Genomic DNA, 21,266 nt, shown 5'->3' with positions numbered 1-21,266 from the left:
CCAAAAATACAAATGACTGTAGAAGTGAATAAGAAAAAGACGAAAAATATTTTGTGTACAGTAGATGACGCAGGGCCCAGGAGAATTACATATTCATTTGCCTTAGTGCTAGCGTTAATCTTTTAGCGTTTGATTTACTCACAAACGCACTGTGTTTGAGATGTTGATGCTACTTGATTGGTTGTGGTTCCACTGGGACACGAAATACATGAGGACTGCTCAGTACTCGGCTGGTAAGTACCAACTGGACAAGCTTGACAAGTACCACTCGTAGTCTGGAAGAACCCTGAATTACATATAGCTGGAATGAAACAAAATGCAATTTTGAAAAATTGTTTCGAAGGCATGTCAGTTTAAAATTATTTACATAGAATGATTATTGAAGTCGTGGTTCAAATTCCCATGTAGTTTCTTGTTATATTTCCTTTAGCGCATAACCAGTACAAATCACTTACCAAACAGAGTTTTTCAAACTCGATTTGATTGAAAGTATTTGAGAAATTACCTATTTTTCATGTTCATTGTACGATGTGTAACCTTCAAGTTCATTTCACTACATAACAGTTATTACAGCGGTCGACACCTTCAAACATAGCTCTAAAAAAACAAATTCTAAGTTTAAAAAATTTAAAAATCTAATGAATATTTTGTTTAAAATTAATTCAATAGAATGGCTGATACTAAGCTAGAAATTCAGAGTTCCAGAAATCACATGTTGGCTATATATTAATACAGAGCAAACACTACATCAAGTGCACTTTTATTTATAAACGTATATCGCTTGAGGGACTGTGCTGCAAACTGATGAATTTTGGTTCCTTCTGTCAGAGAGTGATTCAGACTCAACTGAATGTGCACAACAGGGTTGCACAATAGGCCACAACAGATCGGTGAAATTCCGTGACAGACAGATATGGGTAACGTCTGAGTAATGTTTCTTCAGCGGAAGCTGAAGGAGTACAGCGAAGGCTGTATGGTTATGACAGTTGTAACCGTGTGGACTTCACTCAATGGTTTTCGTTTCAAAATGCAATATTAAATCCATCGCTCTCTCTCTGTCTCTGTCTCTGTCTGTCTCTCTCTCTCTCTCTCAATCTCTCTCTCTCTCTCTCTCTCTCTCTCTCTCTCTATATATATATATATATATATATATGTGTGTGTGTGTGTGTGTGTGTGTGTGTGTGTCTGTGTCTGTGTGTGTGTGTGTTTGTGTGTGTGTGCCGAACGTTTGTCAAACATAATGAATTACGTAGTGCTAAATATGTTTAAAAGTGGTAGATAGCGTTGAACGCCATCTTTTTCCTAATACTCACCCCTAATTCACGTATTTTCTTGTCTATTAAATAATAAAACACACGAAAGACGGATATTTCTTTTGGATGTCATCACTGTGGACAAGGAAGATTATTCCAGTGACATTTTAACAATATCTTTGACTTACATTGGCATATACCTCTGCAATGGGCGACAAATAAATTACGTTTCCCGAAAGTTACTATAATAATCTTTTTGGCATGTAATAGCCTAGAAGTATTAAAAAACAGAATCAGACAAATTATTTACAATAATTTTACATTTAACATGTAGTTCATTTGCAAGTTGAAAGATGGAGATTCCTTTCGTGACAGACTTGTTGTCTTATGCATATCTATATTGAGTGCTTAACCTTCCTACATAATTGGTGTTTTAAAGGTCATTTTGTCAACAACACATTACATAGCTAACATTTTTTTCAAGATCATCGTCTAAACCTTAAGATTATATTTGCAAGCATCTTTTCTTGGATCGTAGTTCAGCACTTTGGTTTTCCTGTTATATGGTCTACATGATATATGTCATGGTCTATACTAAAATTTAAGAAAAAGACCTTACCTTCTTTACAGCTTAGAATGTTCTACAAATTAACTTTTCACCATCATGCTAGTCCTCTTACTGTCTCTTAGCTTTTTAGATAGAGGTTGTTATCAAAATAGTTAATTATTCTAATTTTAACATCTGTCTGTTGGAACCAATCTTTTAGTTTGTCCATTGATAATTTTCGCAGGATTGACTTGTTTTAATTATTCATTGGAATTACAAAGTGTAATTGATACTTTTGGATTGAATCACCTTTTTGATTATTGTGAAATAATTGAAGGGTATTTTGTATTATATCATTGTAGTCCATTCAGACTTTTGGCACATCAGCATATTTAGGAGTATTGGCACATTAGTACTTTCAAGATTAGAATGTATTTGAACTACCCTGTTATTTGAACTACCTATGGCCTTGAATTCATTAGGAACAATCTATACTTTTCTACTTGTAACAGAACGTTTGGGACTATTTGGCATTCAATTAAAAAAATTGTATGTTCCGTTGGAATTTTTAGTTCGCATTATAAGGGAATAAATTATTTTCTTAAATTTACTACACTTGCTGGTTTTCTTTTCTTCATCTGTTACTTAGTCTAATACCAAAGATTTATAACAGTTGGCCTTAAATACCATGGAACGATGATAAATGATTCGCAATGATATCTGAGAGATAAATAATTGTATCATTCTCACCAACATCAATGAAATGCAATAAAAGAATAAAATAATGGAATTCTACTTTACACAGTCGACACAATGATAATATTTTCTGTTTACCATCTCATTTTATCGTTATCAATCTACAAAAACCATTTATATGATATTTAATATCATCTGAGGTAGAGTAAAACAGACAATAATAATAATAATAATAATAATACGAATAATAATAATAATAATAATAATAATAATAATACGAATAATAATGATAATAATAAAAATAATAATAATAATAATAATAATACGAATAATAATAATAATAATAATAATAATAATAATAATAATAATAATAATCAGAATCAGATTAATAATAGCACATCACTGGAACAAGAGTTCATGGATTTTCTTATTTTTGGTAGAATTATAAAAACATTTCCCTATGTAAATAAGGGTCGGAAGAAAAAGAAATGCAAAAGTAAGGGATATGTAACAAATCATGCGTACAGTGTACAGAAGGAATACAATATCATGCACACACATTACCGGCGGGGCTCAACTTACCGGAAATAAATGGTTCATGGCCACAGTTGCCGATACTTTTGAACAACAACAGCAGTAAATGCAACATCTACTACTTCTACTAGACAGATAGACTTTAACTCCTTTCCTTGTAGATTTTGTATATAATTCAATATAAGGAAGATCAATTGCTAGTGTCCCGTATGCACTAATCAATGGGATGGTCAGTCTCATTTATTTCGTTGTCATTATCATCATCTTTTTAATATGCAGTGCAAACTGTATTCATTATTAGACAATGATAATCTCAATACACAGCGATATACCACTGATGTACGTTGAGTATTTTAAATGATAATTGTTCACATTGATAATTGTATTAACAACTTCGTTGTTTATTAGAGTGCACGAAAATTTATCAGTGTACTAAACTATATTCCAATGATATGTTTACTATTGATCATTGTCTTTCGTACTAAAGTTCACTACCGTGTGTGTTAAAATAAACCACGTAGTGAATAACGTGAGTGCATTACTTCTGCCCTATTACACAAAAAAGATAAGGATAACATAATAGGTAAATGCGTATATGTATGCACTATTATATGGGGTTGGGGGCTGGATATTCACAAATACGTCAGTCTGGATTGTAATAAAGTCCCAGATAAGGAACGATTGCACTATTCAATTTACATGACAACATTGCCTTTGAAGCATATGCATTGAACCATACTCTGCGAAATGCAAGTTTAACAATTTGGTAATCAGCAAATAAAAAAATCAGTTTGAAAATACATGTGTTTGTTGAATAATTTCTTCCAATAAGTGATGAAATACGTTTATTGTTTATTTAAGTAAAGAATAAAACACACTTTTCAAAGAAGTCCTTGTAAATTATACTCGTTATCCACTCCTTAAACTTAATTAGGTTTAAACTTGCTTTACCCCCATGCCCATTCCAAGCACAATTTGATAGAATAAAACTTTACTGAGATTTTACGAAAAGAGTACAGATTATTAAGCATTATTTGTAATTCTCTTCGAATAAGTATCGCTTTGGAAATTCTGGGCAAACATCTTAGTTTGAAGCCATTTTCTGTTAGGACACCGTATTACCTTCCAATTATTTCAGGAAAGAAGCTTGATAAATTCATGTTCATCAAGAATATATTATTCTCTTTTCCACTTAAGTGTTTTGCTAATTGTTTTAAAGCATGATCTACATGACTAAAATTTCGAATTCCTATATTACAATGAATCCCTGTTTGTTTTGATCGATTTTGTTTTATTTGCTGTAGTAAATCTATTTTAGAATTTTAAATATCAAGAAGATATTTTTCTTGGCATTCAAGTTAGAAATGTTATGCAGGTAAAATTAATAGAATCCATACACGTATTGATATAAAATAAATTAAGGCCATCCTCATAATAAACTTTAATATCGACTTTTATTTTAATGATTTTCTCTCCACCGACAACAAAAAACAGTTACACAGCACAGAATCTTCCTGTTAACATATCCTTGTGTGTGTGTGTGTGTGTGTGTGTGTGTGTGTGTGTGTGTGTGTGTGTGTGGGCTAAATTTGGTAAACTCATTCATACAGACTAGGTTTTAATAACGGTACACGTTTGTTGATCAGAATGAGTGAGATTTTTAACAAACGCTGTAGTATATTTTTGATTTCTCTAATACGTTATTATGATTTCATCTAACCATATCATTTAACCATGTGGAAACTCTACTACCCACTTGATAAAATAAATTAGTAATCCTTAGCCACTTTTGTAAAGCAATAATCAAATGTGAAAGAAGATAATAAAGGAGTATTTCAAATCCAATAATCAGTTGCCTTTGAGGCGTTTGGAAGAAAATATGTCTTTTTGCAGAGGAATTGAAAAATCAAAGCAATCTACAAAACTTGTGACTCAAATATTTAATAAAATATTTAATACAATTGAACACTTAAGCGATATTGTGATCCATAGTACAATACTTTCTTACCAACACACTGTGAAGAGGATGTGGAACCAGTCTGAAGCGTGATTGTACCAGTCTGGCATGAAATACAAGACGACTGACCAGATGATGGCTGGTAAGTTCCTATTAAACAGGCCTGACAATTCCCCAGGGTGTTGATGAAAAATCCCGCTGAGCAAATGCCTGGGAAGGAATGAACATATTAGTTTGGTTAGACTTGAGATAAAATATATTCATACCATTGTGGAACAAAATAAAAAGTCAACAAACGCAAAATATTTAACACCCTTAATAGCATATTCATTCAAGTGGATATATTTTATGTGAGTGACAGAGAGAGGAGGTCTTCATTGATACGTCAATCTAAATGGCGATGCAGATTAACTTGAAAAAGATTACATCAATAATTCTTATCTTTCTGTTCAGATGTGAACAGTCAATTTTCGGTCAGGGGCACTCCCATGAACACTGCCGATCGAAGGTAGACGTTTTGTACTATTAAAATATGCAAGAGCTGTTGACTAAGAAATCTTGATTTGTACGATGCATAATTTTTAAAATTAGGTAGGTTTTGATGTTCTTTCCCTGAAGGATTACCAATGTTTGCATCTTGATCCGTTTCTGATGATGCACAAAACTTATTTACATTCCTTGATGCCTTCCGGCAACGTTCTTTTATATTAAATAGTTTAAAGAATTATGATTTTTTTAAGGGAGAACACATTGGCTGGCGAATCGAAATCATTTGTACACACTTGATTCCTGACGGCCATGATGCTTTCTACTAGATTTTTTAAGGCATATTTACATTTACCAACAAAATATATTTTACCGTCTTTCGCAAGAAAAGTGGAATAAAAACAAAAGTTGTTTGAAAACGAGGTAGGAATAAATAAATATAAATTACTCATTAGCACTGAAAAGCGTTTAATATAATAAGACATCGATGAAACAAGATACAACAAGAGTACTTTCTCAACCAATGGACAAAACCAAACAAAGAATTGCTAGAGATTAGAAAAGACTGCATAATTTTGTCATGGATGTGGGACTTTGCACACGGCAAACGCTAACACGCCTCGACACGTTTGTGGACTCCCACTTATAAAGAAGTAATGTATAAACAATTGATGATTTCGGAAAAGAGAAAGTCTTATATTACGTGTTTTTCCTCGAATAAACAGTAACAAAAGAAAGACTTAAAACCACAAGCTTTGAAAAATGTCACAAATAATTTATTTCCCTGGAAAAAAAAAACCACTATAAAAATGAAAAATAAGAACTTACGGTGTTAAGAATCAATTCCAAAAATAATCCAAGAATATTCCACGAATTAAATTTTAGAGGTCCTAATAATAAAATGTTCTAATGAATTCTAGTTCGAATCCCGTCGAGGAATCCAAGATGAAGTCGATCAGGTATGTTGTATCCTGTACAGTGTTGAAGTCTACAGGTCCTTGTAGAAACACAACAAATACCAGTCCGGTGTTGGAAATCCGAATAAAATTTTTAAGAAATGTCTTTGTTTAAAAATTCTGTATGAGCAACGCAAATATTTCCAGAGAAACGAATCAACTTTTTAGAATCCAAATAATCGTAAGAAAAATAATTATCTAAGATCCTAAACTGGATACAAACGAAGGAAACGATTTGTCATCAAGCGTCTTCAGCATCAGATTGATATTACGTCTCTGAAACATTGGTTATAGGGTAATTTTGAGGCGCAGAATCATTGCCATTATGATGGTCACATGATCGTGTTTACATCACGTACTCAAAACATGGCCCTGATGTAGACCAATCATTTTACTCTAAGAAGTTGTTTACTTCAATATAACTATTTACAAGCCTAGGGTCACGTATTCAATACCGCCTCGATCTCATCCTTATTTTTCCAACAATAAACAACAAATAAAAAACTTGTTCACGTGACTGTTACTAATTTTGAATTAAGGTCGATATCTTGGATCAGCTTTATGTGTTTACAAATGAATCAATCAGGATCAAACCATTTACTGAAAACATTTCCAAATCGCGTAAACAAAATTATATTATAATAAAAGCATGTAATTAAAAAAATTGAAAGCTGACAAACAAGCAATAAAATTAAAATAATACGAATAGCATTAGATGTACGTAAGAAATGTAAAATTAACGACATAGCTAGATACTAAAATAATAAAGGAAGACAAAGATTAAGAACGGTGAAGAGAGAGAAATTGTGTTTGCCATTACATATACTATATGGAAAATGATTAATATCCCTACAGCGGAAGACTTGATATCATTAGCAAATATAACATATATATCATTGATGTCTTGTAAAGAGATATCCATTCTAGAAAACTTGCATTACATTCATACTCTGTCTTGTACTGATATTTCCAATAAGTACGTCATGATATAAAATATGAAAAGTGTACGAGATGTAAAATGCATAATATCAACATTTTCCCCAGTTTAGGCACAAATATATTTCTGAAATCGCTAACCCAAACAACAAATGACTGTAGCAGGGAATAAGAAAGAGGCGAAACATATTTTGTGTACAGTAGTTGACGCAGGGCTGAGGAGAATTACTTATTAATTTGGTTTAGTGATAGCCTTAATCTTTCGGTGTTTGATTTACTCACCAACGCACTGTGTTTGAGATGTTGATGCTACTTGATTGGTTGTGGTGCCACTGGGACACGAAATACATGAGGACTGCTCAGTACTCGGCTGGTAAGTACCAACTGGACAAGCTTGACAAGTACCACTCGTAGTCCGGAAGAACCCTGAACTACATATAGCTGGAATGAAACAAAATGCATATTTGAACCATTGTTTCGTAGGCATGATATTTTAAAATTATTTACATAGAATGATTATTGAAATCGTGGTTTAAATTCCCATGTAGTTTCTTGTTATATTTCCTTTAGCGCATAACCAGTACAAATCACTTACCAAACAGAGTTTTTCAAACTCGATTTGATTGAAAGTATTTGAGAAATTACCTATTTTTCATGTTCATTGTACGATGTGTAACCTTCAAGTTCATTTCACTACATAACAGTTATTACAGCGGTCGACACCTTCAAACATAGCTCTAAAGAAACTAATTGTAAGTTTAAAACGTTTAAAAATCTAATGAATATTTTGTTTAAAATTAATTCAATAGAATGGCTGATACTAAGGTAGAAATTCATAGTTCCAGAAATCACATGTTGGCTATATATTAATACAGAGCAAACACTAGATCAAGTGCACTTTTATTTATAAACGTATATCGCTTGAGGGACTGTGCTGCAAACTGATGAAGTTTGGTTCCTTTTGTCAGTGAGTGATTCAGACTCAACTGAATGTGCACAACAGGGCTGCACAATAGGCCACAACAGATTGGTGAATTTCCGTGACAGACATATATGGGTAATGTCTGAGTAATGTTTCTTCAGCGGAAGCTGAAGGAGCACAGCGAAGGCTGTATGGCTATGACAGTTGTAACCGTGTGGACTTCACTCAATGGTTTTCGTTTCAAAACGCAATATTAAATCATCGCTCTCTCTCTCTCTCTCTCTCTCTCTCTATATATATATATATATATATATATATATATGTGTGTGTGTGTGTGTGTGTGTGTGTGTGTGTGTGCGTGTGTGTGTGTGTGTGTGTCTGTGTGTGTCTGTGTGTGTGTGTCTGTTTGTGTGTGTGTGTCGAACTTTTGTCAAACATAATGAATTACTTAGTGCTAAATATGTTTAAAAGTGGTAGATAGCGTTGAACGCCATCTTCTTCCTAATACTCACCCCTAATTCACGTATTTTCTTGTCTATTAAATAACAAAACACACGAAAGACGGATATTTCTTTTGGATGTCATCATTGTGGAAAAGGAAGATTATTCCAGTGACATTTTAACAATATCTTTGACTTACATTGGCATATAGCCCTGCAATGGGCGACAAATAAATTACGTTTACAAAAAGCTACTATAATAATCTTTTTGGCATGTAATAGCCTAGAAGTATTCAAAAACAGAATGAGAAAAATTATTTACAATAATTTTACATTTAACATGTAGTTCATTTGCAAGATGAAAGATGGAGTTTCCTTTCGTGACAGACTTGTTGTCTTATGCATATCTATATTGAGTGCTTAACCTTCCTACATAATTGGAGTTTTTAAAGGTCATTTTGTCAAGAACATATTACATAGCTAACTCCTTTTCCAAGATCATCGCCTAAACCTTAAGATTATATTTGTAAGCATCTTTTCTTGGATCGTAGTTCAGCACTTTGGTTTTCCTGTTATATGGTCTACATGACATATGTCATGGTCTATACTAAAATTTAAGAAAAAGACCTTACCTTCTTTACAGCTTAGAATGTTCTGGAAATTAACTTTTCACCATCATGCTAGTCCTCTTATTGTCTCTTAGGTTTTTAAAGAGAGGTTGTTATCAAAATAGTTAATTATTCTAATTTTAACATCTGTCTAGCGGAACCAATCTTTTAGTTTGTCCATTGATAATTTTCGCAGCATTGTCTTGTTTTAATTATTCATTGGAATTACAAAGTGTAATTGATACTTTTGGATTGAATCACCTTTTTGATTATTGTGAAATAATTGAAGGGTATTTTGTATTGTATCATTGTAGTCCATTCAGACTTTTGGCACATCAGCATATTTAGGAGTATTGGCACATTAGTACTTTCAAGATTAGAATTTATTTGAACTACCCTGTTATTTGAACTACCCCTGGCCTTGACTTCATTAGGAACAATCTATACTTTTCTAGTTGTAACAGAACTTTTGGGACTATTTGGTATTCAATTCAAAAAATTGTATGTTCCGTTGGAATTTTTAGTTCGCATTATAAGGGAATAAATTATTTTCTTAAATTTACTACACTTGCTGGTTTTCTTTTCTTCATCTGTTACTTAGTCTAATACCAAAGATTTATAACAGTTGGCTTTAAATACCATGGAACGATGATGAATGATTCGCAATGATATCTGAGAGATAAATAATTGTATCATTCTCACCAACATCAATGAAATGCAATAAAAGAATAAAATAATGGAATTCTACTTTACACAGTCGACACGATGATAATATTTTCTGTTTACCATCTCATTTTATCGTTATCAATCTATAAAAACCATTTATATGATATTTAATATTATCTGAGGTAGAGTGAAACAGACAATAATAATAATAATAATGATGATAATAATATGAATAATAATAATAATAATAATAATAATAATAATAATAATAATAATCAGAATCAGATTAATAATAGCACATCACTGGAACAAGAGTTCATGGATTTTCTTATTTTTGGTAGAATTATAAAAACATTTCCCTTTGTAAATAAGGGTCGGAAGAAAAAGAAATGCAAAAGTAAGGGATATGTAACAAATCATGCGTACAGTGTACAGAAGGAATACAATATCATGCACACACATTACCGGCGGGGCTCAACTTACCGGAAATAAATGGTTCATGGCCACAGTTGCCGATACTTTTGAACAACAACAGCAGTAAATGCAACATCTACTACTTCTACTAGACAGATAGACTTTAACTCCTTTCCTTGTAGATTTTGTATATGATTCAATATAAAGAAGATCAATTGCTAGTGCCCGGAATGCACTAATCAATGGGATGGTCAGTCTCATTTCTTTCGTTGTCATTATCATCATTTCTTTAATATGCAGTGCAAACTGTATTCATTATTAGATAATGATAATCTCAATACACAGCGATATACCACTGATGTACGTTGAGTATTTTAAAAGATAATTGTTCACATTGATAATTTTATTAACACCTTCGTTGTTTATTAGAGTGCACGAAAATTTGTATCAGTGTACTACACTATATTCCAATGATATGTTTACTATTGATCATTGTCTTTCGTACTAAAGTCCACTACCGTGTGTATTAAAATAAACCACGTAGTGAATAATGTGAGTGCATTACTTCTGCCCTATTACACAAAAAAGATAAGGATAACATAATAGGTAAATGCGTGTATGTATGCACTATTATATGGGGTTGGGGGCTGGATATTCACAAATACGTCAGTCTGGATTGTAATAAAGTCCCAGATAAGGAACGATTGCACTATTCAATTTACATGACAACATTGCCTTTGAAGCATATGCATTGAACCATACTCTGCGAAATGCAAGTTTAACAATTTGGTAATCAGCAAATAAAAAAATCAGTTTGAAAATACATGTGTTTGTTGAATAATTTCTTCCAATAAGTGATGAAATACGTTTATTGTTTATTTAAGTAAAGAATAAAACACACTTTTCAAAGAAGTCCTTGTAAATTATACTCGTTATCCACTCCTTAAACTTAATTAGGTTTAAACTTGCTTTACCCCCATGCCCCTTCCAAGCACAATTTGATAGAATAAAACTTTACTGAGATTTTACGAAAAGAGTACAGATTATTAAGCATTATTTGTAATTCTCTTCGAATAAGTATCGCTTTGGAAATTCTGGGCAAACATCTTAGTTTGAAGCCATTTTCTGTTAGGACACCGTATTACCTTCCAATTATTTCAGGAAAGAAGCTTGATAAATTCATGTTCATCAAGAATATATTATTCTCTTTTCCACTTAAGTGTTTTGCTAATTGTTTTAAAGCATGATCTACATGACTAAAATTTCGAATTCCTATATTACAATGAATCCCTGTTTGTTTTGATCGATTTTGTTTTATTTGCTGTAGTAAATCTATTTTAGAATTTTAAATATCAAGAAGTTATTTTTCTCGGCATTCAAGTTAGAAATGCTATGCAGGTAAAATTAATAGAATCCATACACGTATTGATATAAGATAAATTAAGGCCATCCTCATAATAAACTTTAATATCGACTTTTATTTTAATGATTTTCTCTCCACCGACAACAAAAAACAGTTACACAGCACTGAATCTTCCTGTTCACATATCCTTGTGGATGTGTGTGTGTGTGTGTGTGTGTGTGTGTGTGTGTGTGGGGGCTAAATTTGGTAAACTCATTCATACAGACTAGGTTTTAATAACGGTACACTTTTGTTGATCAGAATGAGTGAGATTTTTAACAAACGCTGTAGTATATTTTTGATTTCTCTAATACGTTATTATGATTTCATCTAACCATATCATTCAACCATGTGGAAACTCTACTACCCACTTGATAAAATAAATTAGTAATCCTTAGCCACTTTTGTAAAGCAATAATCAAATGTGAAAGAAGATAATAAAGGAGTATTTCAAATCCAATAATCAGTTGCCTTTGAGGCGTTTGGAAGAAAATATGTCTTTTTGCAGAGGAATTGAAACATCAAAGCAATCTACAAAACTTGTGACTCAAATATTTAATAAAATATTTAATACAATTGAACACTTAAGCGATATTGTGATCCATAGTACAATACTTTCTTACCAACACACTGTGAAGAGGATGTGGAACCAGTCTGAAGCGTGATTGTACCACTCTGGCATGAAATACAAGACGACTGACCAGATGATGGCTGGTAAGTTCCTATTAAACAGGCCTGACAATTCCCCAGGGTGTTGATGAAAAATCCCGCTGAGCAAATGCCTGGGAAGGAATGAACATATTAGTTTGGTTAGACTTGAGATAAAATATATTCATACCATTGTGGAACAAAATAAAAAGTCAACAAACGCAAAATATTTAACACCCTTAATAGCATATTCATTCAAGTGGATATATTTTATGTGAGTGACAGAGAGAGGAGGTCTTCATTGATACGTCAATCTAAATGGCGATGAAGATTAACTTGAGAAAGATTACATCAATAATGCTTATCTTTCTGTTCAGATGTGAACAGTCAATTTTCGGTCAGGGGCACTCCCATGAACACTGCCGATCGAAGGTAGACGTTTTGTACTATTAAAATATGCAAGAGCTGTTGACTAAGAAATCTTGATTTGTACGATGCATAATTTTTAAAATTAGGTAGGTTTTGATGTTCTTTCCCTGAAGGATTACCAATGTTTGCATCTTGATCCGTTTCTGATGATGCACAAAACTTATTTACATTCCTTGATGCCTTCCGGCAACATTCTTTTATATTAAATAGTTTAAAGAATTATGATTTTTTAAAGGGAGAACACATTGGCTGGCGAATCGAAATCATTTGTACACACTTGATTCCTGACGGCCATGATGCTTTCTACTAGATTTTTTAAGGCATATTTACATTTACCAACAAAATATATTTTACCGTCTTTCGCAAGAAAAGCGGAATAAAAACAAAAGTTGTTTGAAAGCGAGGTAGGAATAAATAAATATAAATTACTCATTAGCACTGAAAAGCGTTTAATATAATGAGACATCGATGAAACAAGATACAACAAGAGTACTTTCTGAACCAATGGACAAAACCAAACAAAGAATTGCTAGAGATTAGAAAAGACTGCATAATTTTGTAATGGATGTGGGACTTTGCACACGGCAAACGCTAACACGCCTCGACACGTTTGTGGACTCCCACTTATAAAGAAGTAATGTATAAACAATTGATGATTTCGGAAAAGAGAAAGTCTTATATTATGTGTTTTTCCTCGAATAAACAGTAACAAAAGAAAGACTTAAAACCACAAGCTTTGAAAAATGTAACAAATAATTTATTTCCCTGGAAAAAAAACCACTATAAAAATGAAAAATAAGAACTTACGGTGTTAAGAATCAATTCCAAAAATAATCCAAGAATAATCCACGAATTAAATTTTAGAGGTCCTAATAATAAAATGTTCTAATGAATTCTAGTTCGAATCCCGTCGAGGAATCCAAGATGAAGTCGATCAGGTATGTTGTATCCTGTACAGTGTTGAAGTCTACAGGTCCTTGTAGAAACACAACAAATACCAGTCCGGTGTTGGAAATCCGAACAAAATTTTTAAGAAATGTCTTTGTTTAAAAATTCTGTATGAGCAACGCAAATATTTCCAGAGAAACGAATCAACCTTCTAGAATCCAAATAATCGTAAGAAAAATAATTATCTAAGATCCTAAACTGGATACAAACGAAGGAAACGATTTGTCATCAAGCGTCCTCAGCCTCAGATTGATATTACGTCTCTGAAACATTGGTTATACGGTAATTTTGAGGCGCAGAATCAGTGCCATTATGATGGTCACATGATCGTGTTTACATCACGTACTCAAAACATGGCCCTGATGTAGACCAATCATTTTACTCTAAGAAGTTGTTTACTTCAATATAACTATTTACAAGCCTAGGGTCACGTATTCAATACCGCCTCGATCTCATCCTTATTTTTCCAGCAATAAACAATAAATAATAACTTGTTCACGTGACTGTTACTAATTTTGAATTAAGGTCGATATCTTGGATCAGCTTTATGTGTTTACAAATGAATCAATCAGGATCAAACTATTTACTAAAAAAATTTCCAAATCGCGTAAACAAAATTATATTATGATAAAAGCATGTAATTAAAAAAAAATTGAAAGCTGAGAAACAAGCAATAAAATTAAAATAATACTAATAGCATTAGATGTACGTAAGAAATGTAAAATTAACGATATAGCTAGATACTAAAATAATAAAGGAAGACAAAGATTAAGAACGGTGAAGAGAGAGAAATTGTGTTTGCCATTACATATACTATATGGAAAATGATTAATATCCCTACAGCGGAAGACTTGATATCATTAGCAAATATAACATATATATCATTGATGTCTTGTAAAGAGATATCCATTCTAGAAAACTTGCATTACATTCACACTCTGTCTTGTACCGATATTTCCAATAAGTACGTCATGATATAAAATATGAAAAGTGTACGAGATGTAAAATGCATAATATCAACATTTTCCCCAGTTTAGGCACAAATATATTTCTGAAATCGCTAACCCAAACAACAAATGACTGTAGCAGGGAATAAGACAGAGGCGAAACATTTTGTGTACAGTAGTTGACGCAGGGCTGAGGAGAATTACATATTAATTTGGTTTAGTGATAGCGTTAATCTTTCAGTGTTTGATTTACTCACCAACGCACTGTGTTTGAGATGTTGATGCTACTTGATTGGTTGTGGTTCCACTGGGACACGAAATACAGGAGGACTGCTCAGTACTCGGCTGGTAAGTACCAACTGGACAAGCTTGACAAGTACCACTCGTAGTCCGGAAGAACCCTGAACTACATATAGCTGGAATGAAACAAAATGCAATTTTGAACCATTGTTTCGTAGGCATGACACTTTAAAATTATTTACATAGAATGATTATTGAAATCGTGGTTCAAATTCCCATGTAGTTTCTTGTTATATTTCCTTTAGCGCATAACCAGTACAAATCACTTACCAAACAGAGTTTTTCAAACTCGATTTGATTGAAAGTATTTGAGAAATTACCTATTTTTCATGTTCATTATACGATGTGTAACCTTCAAGTTCATTTCACTACATAACAGTTATTACAGCGGTCGACACCTTCAAACATAGCTCTAAAGAAACTAATTGTAAGTTTAAAAAGTTTAAAAATCTAATGAATATTTTGTTTAAAATTAATTCAATAGAATGGCTGATACTAAGCTGGAAATTCATAGTTCCAGAAATCACATGTTGGCTATATATTAATACAGAGCAAACACTAGATCAAGTGCACTTTTATTTATAAACGTATATCGCTTGAGGGACTGTGCTGCAAACTGATGAATTTTGGTTCCTTCTGTCAGTGAGTGATTCAGACTCAACTGAATGTGCACAACAGGGTTGCACAATAGGCCACAACAGATTGGTGAAATTCCGTGACAGACAGATATGGGTAACGTCTGAGTAATGTTTCTTCAGCGGAAGCTGAAGGAGCACAGCGAAGGCTGTATGGCTATGACAGTTGTAACCGTGTGGACTTCACTCAATGGTTTTCGTTTCAAAACGCAATATTAAATCCATCGCTCTCTCTCTCTGTCTCTCTCTGTCTCTGTCTCTCTCTCTCTCTCTCTGTATATATATATATATATATATATATATATATATATATATATATATATATATATATATATATATATATATATATATATATATGTGTGTGTGTGTGTGTGTGTGTGTGTGTGTGTGTGTGTCTGTGTGTGTGTTTGTGTGTGTGCGTCGAACGTTTGTCAAACATAATGAATTACTTAGTGCTAAATATGTTTAAAAGTGGTAGATAGCGTTGAACGCCATCTTCTTCCTAATACTCACCCCTAATTCACGTATTTTCTTGTCTATTAAATAATAAAACACACGAAAGACGGATATTTCTTTTGGATGTCATCACTGTGGACAAGGAAGATTATTCCAGTGACATTTTAACAATATCTTTGACTTACATTGGCATATACCTCTGCAATGGGCGACAAATAAATTACGTTTTCCGAAAGTTACTATAATAATCTTTTTGGCATGTAATAGCCTAGAAGTATTCAAAAACAGAATGAGACAAATTATTTACAATAATTTTACATTTAACATGTAGTTCATTTGCAAGATGAAAGATGGAGTTTCCTTTCGTGACAGACTTGTTGTCTTATGCATATCTATATTGAGTGCTTGACCTTCCTACATAATTGGAGTTTTTAAAGGTCATTTTGTCAACAACATATTACATAGCTAACTTTTCCAAGATCATCGCCTAAACCTTAAGATTATATTTGTAAGCATCTTTTCTTGGATCGTAGTTCAGCACTTTGGTTTTCCTGTTATATGGTCTACATGATATATGAAAATTTAAGAAAAAGACCTTACCTTCTTTACAGCTTAGAATGTTCTGGAAATTAACTTTTCACCATCATTCTAGTCCTCTTATTATCTCTTAGGTTTTTAGATAGAGGTAGTTATTAAAATAGTTAATTATTCTAATTTTAACATCTGTCTAGTGGAACGAATCTTTTAGTTTGTCCATTGATAATTTTCGCAGCATTGTCTTGTTTTAATTATTCATTGGAATTACAAAGTGTAATTGATACTTTTGGATTGAATCACCTTTTTGATTATTGTGAAATAATTGAAGGGTATTTTGTATTATATCATTGTAGTCCATTCAGACTTTTGGCACATCAGCATATTTAGGAGTATTGGCACATTAGTACTTTCAAGATTAGAATTTATTTGAACTACCCTGTTATTTGAACTACCCCTGGCCTTGAATTCAATAGGAACAATCTATACTTTTCTACTTGTAACAGAACTTTTGGGACTATTTGGCATTCAATTCAAAAAAGTGTATGTTCCGTTGGAATTTTTAGTTCGCATTATAAGGGAATAAATTATTTTCTTAAATTTACTACACTTGCTGGTTTTCTTTTCTTCATCTGTTACTTAGTATAATACCAAAGATTTATAACAGTTGGCCTTAAATACCATGGAACGATGATGAATGATTCGCAATGATATCTGAGAGATAAATAATTGTATCATTCTCACCAACATGAAAGAAATGCAATAAAAGAATAAAATAATGGAATTCTACTTTACACAGTCGACACGATGATAATATTTTCTGTTTACCATCTCATTTTATCGTTATCAATCTATAAAAACCATTCTTATGATATTTAATATTATCTGAGGTAGAGTAAAACAGACAATAATAATAATAATCATAATAATAATACGAATAATAATAATAATAATAATAATAATAATAATAATAATAATAATAATAATAATAATCAGAATCAGATTAATAATAGCACATCACTGGAACAAGATTTCATGGATTTTCTTATTTTTGGTAGAATTATAAAAACATTTCCCTATGTAAATAAGGGTCGGAAGAAAAAGAAATGCAAAAGTAAGGGATATGTAACAAATCATGCGTACAGTGTACAGAAGGAATACAATATCATGCACACACATTACCGGCGGGGCTCAAATTACCGGAAATAAATGGTTCATGGCCAAAGTTGCCGATACTTTTGAACAATAACAGCGGTAAATGCAACATCTACTACTTCTACTAGACAGATAGACTTTAACTCCTTTCCTTGTAGATTTTGTATATAATTCAATATAAAGAAGATCAATTGCTAGTGCCCCGTATGCACTAATCAATGGGATGGTCAGTCTCATTTATTTCGTTGTCATTATCATCATTTTTTTAATATGCAGTGCAAACTGTATTCATTATTAGATAATGATAATCTCAATACACAGCGATATACCACTGATGTACGTTGAGTATTTTAAACGATAATTGTTCACATTGATAATTTTATTAACACCTTCGTTGTTTATTAGAGTACACGAAAATTTGTATCAGTGTACTACACTATATTCCAATGATATGTTTACTATTGATCATTGTCTTTCGTACTAAAGTCCACTACCGTGTGTATTAAAATAAACCACGTAGTGAATAATGTGAGTGCATTACTTCTGCCCTATTACACAAAAAAGATAAGGATAACATAATAGGTAAATGCGTATATGTATGCACTATTATATGGGGTTGGGGGCTGGATATTCACAAATACGTCAGTCTGGATTGTAATAAAGTCCCAGATAAGGAACGATTGCACTATTCAATTTACATGACAACATTGCCTTTGAAGCATATGCATTGAACCATACTCTGCGAAATGCAAGTTTAACAATTTGGTAATCAGCAAATAAAAAAATCAGTTTGAAAATACATGTGTTTGTTGAATAATTTCTTCCAATAAGTGATGAAATACGTTTATTGTTTATTTAAGTAAAGAATAAAACATACTTTTCAAAGAAGTCCTTGTAAATTATACTCGTTATCCACTCCTTAAACTTAATTAGGTTTAAACTTGCTCTACCCCCCATTCCCCTTCCAAGCACAAATTGATACAATAAAGCTTTATTCAGATTTTACGAAAAGAGTACAGATTATTAAGCATTATTTGTAATTTTCTTCGAATAAGTATGGCTTTGGAAATTCTGCGCAAACATCTTAGTTTGAAGCCATTTTCTGTTAGGACACCGTAGTACCTTCCAACTCTTTCAGGAAAGAAGCCTGATAAATTCATGTTCATCAAGAATATAATATTCTCTTTTCCACTTAAGTGCTTTGAAAATTGTTTTAGAGCATGATCTACATGACTATAATTTCCATTTCCTATATTACAATGAATCCCTGTTTGTTTTGATCGATTTTGTTTTATTTGCTGTAGTAAATCTATTTTAGAATTTTAAATACGAAGCAGTTATTTTCTCGGAATTCAAATCATAAATATTATGCAATTTAAATTAATAGAATCCATACACGTATTGATATAAAATAAATTAATGTCACCAACAGCCTAAACTTTATTAACGACTTCTATTTTAATTGTTTTTTCTCGACTCACTTCAAATAAAAGTTACACAGCACTGAATCTTCCTGGTCACATATACTTGTTGCTGTGTGTGTGTTTGGGGGTGGGGGGCTGAATTTGGCAACGTCAGTCATACAGAGTCGGTTTTAATAACGGTACACTTTCGATGATAGGGATTGGAGTGCTATTTAATAAATGCAGCAGTATATTTTTAATGTCCCTAACATTTTATTATGATTTCATCTAACACGATCATTTAACCATGTGGAAACTTTACTACCCACTTGATAAAATAAATTTGTAATACTTAGCCACTTTTGTAAAGCAATAATCCAACGTGAAAGAAGATAATAAAGGAGTATTTCAAATCCAATAATCAGTTGCCTTTGAGGCGTTTTGAAGAAAATAAGTCTTTTTGCAGAGGAATTGAAAAATCAAAACAAACTACAAAATTTGTGACTAAAATATCTAATAAAATATTTAATACAATTGAATACGTAAGAGATATTGTGATCTAAAGTACCATACGTTCTTACCAACACACTGTGAAAAGGAAGTGGAACCAGTCTGAAGCGTGGTTGTACCACTCTGGCATGAAATACAAGAAGACTGACCAGATGATGGCTGGTAAGTTCCTATTAAACAGGCCTGACAATTCCCCAGCGTGTTGATGAAAAATCCCGCTGAGCAAATGCCTGCGACAGAATGAACATGTCGGTTTTGTTAGACTTGAGATAAAGTATATTTATACGATTGTGGAACGAAAAAAGTCTACAAACGCAAAATATTTAACAACCTTTAATAGCAAATTCATATACCAGGATATAATCTATGTGAGTGACAGAGGGAGAGGGAGGGGATCTTCATTGATACGTCGATCTAAATCACGATGAAGATTAACTTGAAAAAGATTACATCAATAATGCTTATCTTTCAGTTTAGATGGGCACAGTCAATGTTCGGTAAGGCGCACTCCCATGAACACTGCCGATCGAAGGTAGCCATTTTGTACTTTTAACAATGCAAGAGCTGTTGACCAAGAAGTCTTTTTTGTATGATGCAGACTTTTTTAATTATGTAGGTTTTGATGTTATTTCCCTGAAGGCTTACCAATGTTTGCATCTTGATCCGTTCCTGATGATACAAAAACATTATTTGCATTTTTGATGCCTTCCGTCAACGTTCTTTTATATTAAATAGTTTAAAGAATTATAAATTGTGTAAGGGAGAAAACATTGGATAGCGAATTGAAATCATTTGTACACATTTGATAACTGACGGCCAAGATGCTTTCTGTTATATTTTTCATGTTAATTGTACGTTGTGTAACCTTCAAGTTCATTTCACTACATAACAGTTATTACAGCGGTCGGCACCTTCGAACAGAGCTCTAAAGAAAGCAATTGTAAATTTCAAAAAAGTTTAAAAATCTAATGAATATTTTGTTTAAAATTAATTCAGTAGAATGGCTGATACTATGCTAGAAATTCATAGTTGCAGAAATCACATGTATATCGCTTGAGGGACTGTCCGCTGCAAATTGATTAATTTGGTTCCTTCTGTCAGTGAATGATTCAGAGTCAAATGAATGTGCACAACAGGGCTGCACAATAGGCCACAACAGGGCCGTGAAATTCAGTGACAGACAGATATGGGTAACGTCTCAGTAATGTTTCTTCAGCGGAAGCTGAAGTAGCACAGCGAGGGCTGGATGGCTATGCCAGTTGTAACCGTGTGGACTTCACTCAACAGTTTTCGTTTCAAAACGCAATATTAAATCCATCGCTCTCTCTCTCTCTCTATATGTGTGTGTATGTTTTTGTGTGTGTGTGTGTGTGTGTGTGTGTCTGTGTGTGTTTGTCAGTCTGTGTGTGTTTGTGTGTGTCTAACGTTTGTCAAACATAATGAAATTTTGTTGATGCACACGTAATGGTCAACAAGTATTAGTT

The 21,266-nt window shown here is 32.6% G+C and overlaps 1 protein-coding gene across 1 annotated transcript in view; it reads right to left on the bottom strand.

Annotated features, from left to right (window-relative positions):
* Window positions 1–21,266, bottom strand: part of LOC149802769 (uncharacterized) — an 86,278-nt gene that overhangs the window by 26,483 nt on the left and 38,529 nt on the right. Inside the window, exons 5-8 of the mRNA XM_089953830.1 lie at window positions 15,047–15,205; window positions 12,441–12,599; window positions 7,648–7,806; window positions 5,039–5,197 (exon numbers count right to left, since the gene is read on the bottom strand). Coding sequence (XP_089809956.1) covers window positions 5,039–5,197; window positions 7,648–7,806; window positions 12,441–12,599; window positions 15,047–15,205 — 636 coding nt within the window. The remainder of the gene's footprint in view (window positions 1–5,038; window positions 5,198–7,647; window positions 7,807–12,440; window positions 12,600–15,046; window positions 15,206–21,266) is intronic.

This window comes from Sinohyriopsis cumingii, chromosome 3, assembly GCF_028554795.1.
Source record: "Sinohyriopsis cumingii isolate HCF-2022 chromosome 3, ASM2855479v2, whole genome shotgun sequence".
In the NCBI taxonomy this organism is placed as follows: domain Eukaryota; kingdom Metazoa; phylum Mollusca; class Bivalvia; order Unionida; family Unionidae; genus Sinohyriopsis; species Sinohyriopsis cumingii.
Note: the sequence above shows the minus strand (reverse complement) of the source record. Positions and strands in the feature narration are given on the sequence as shown.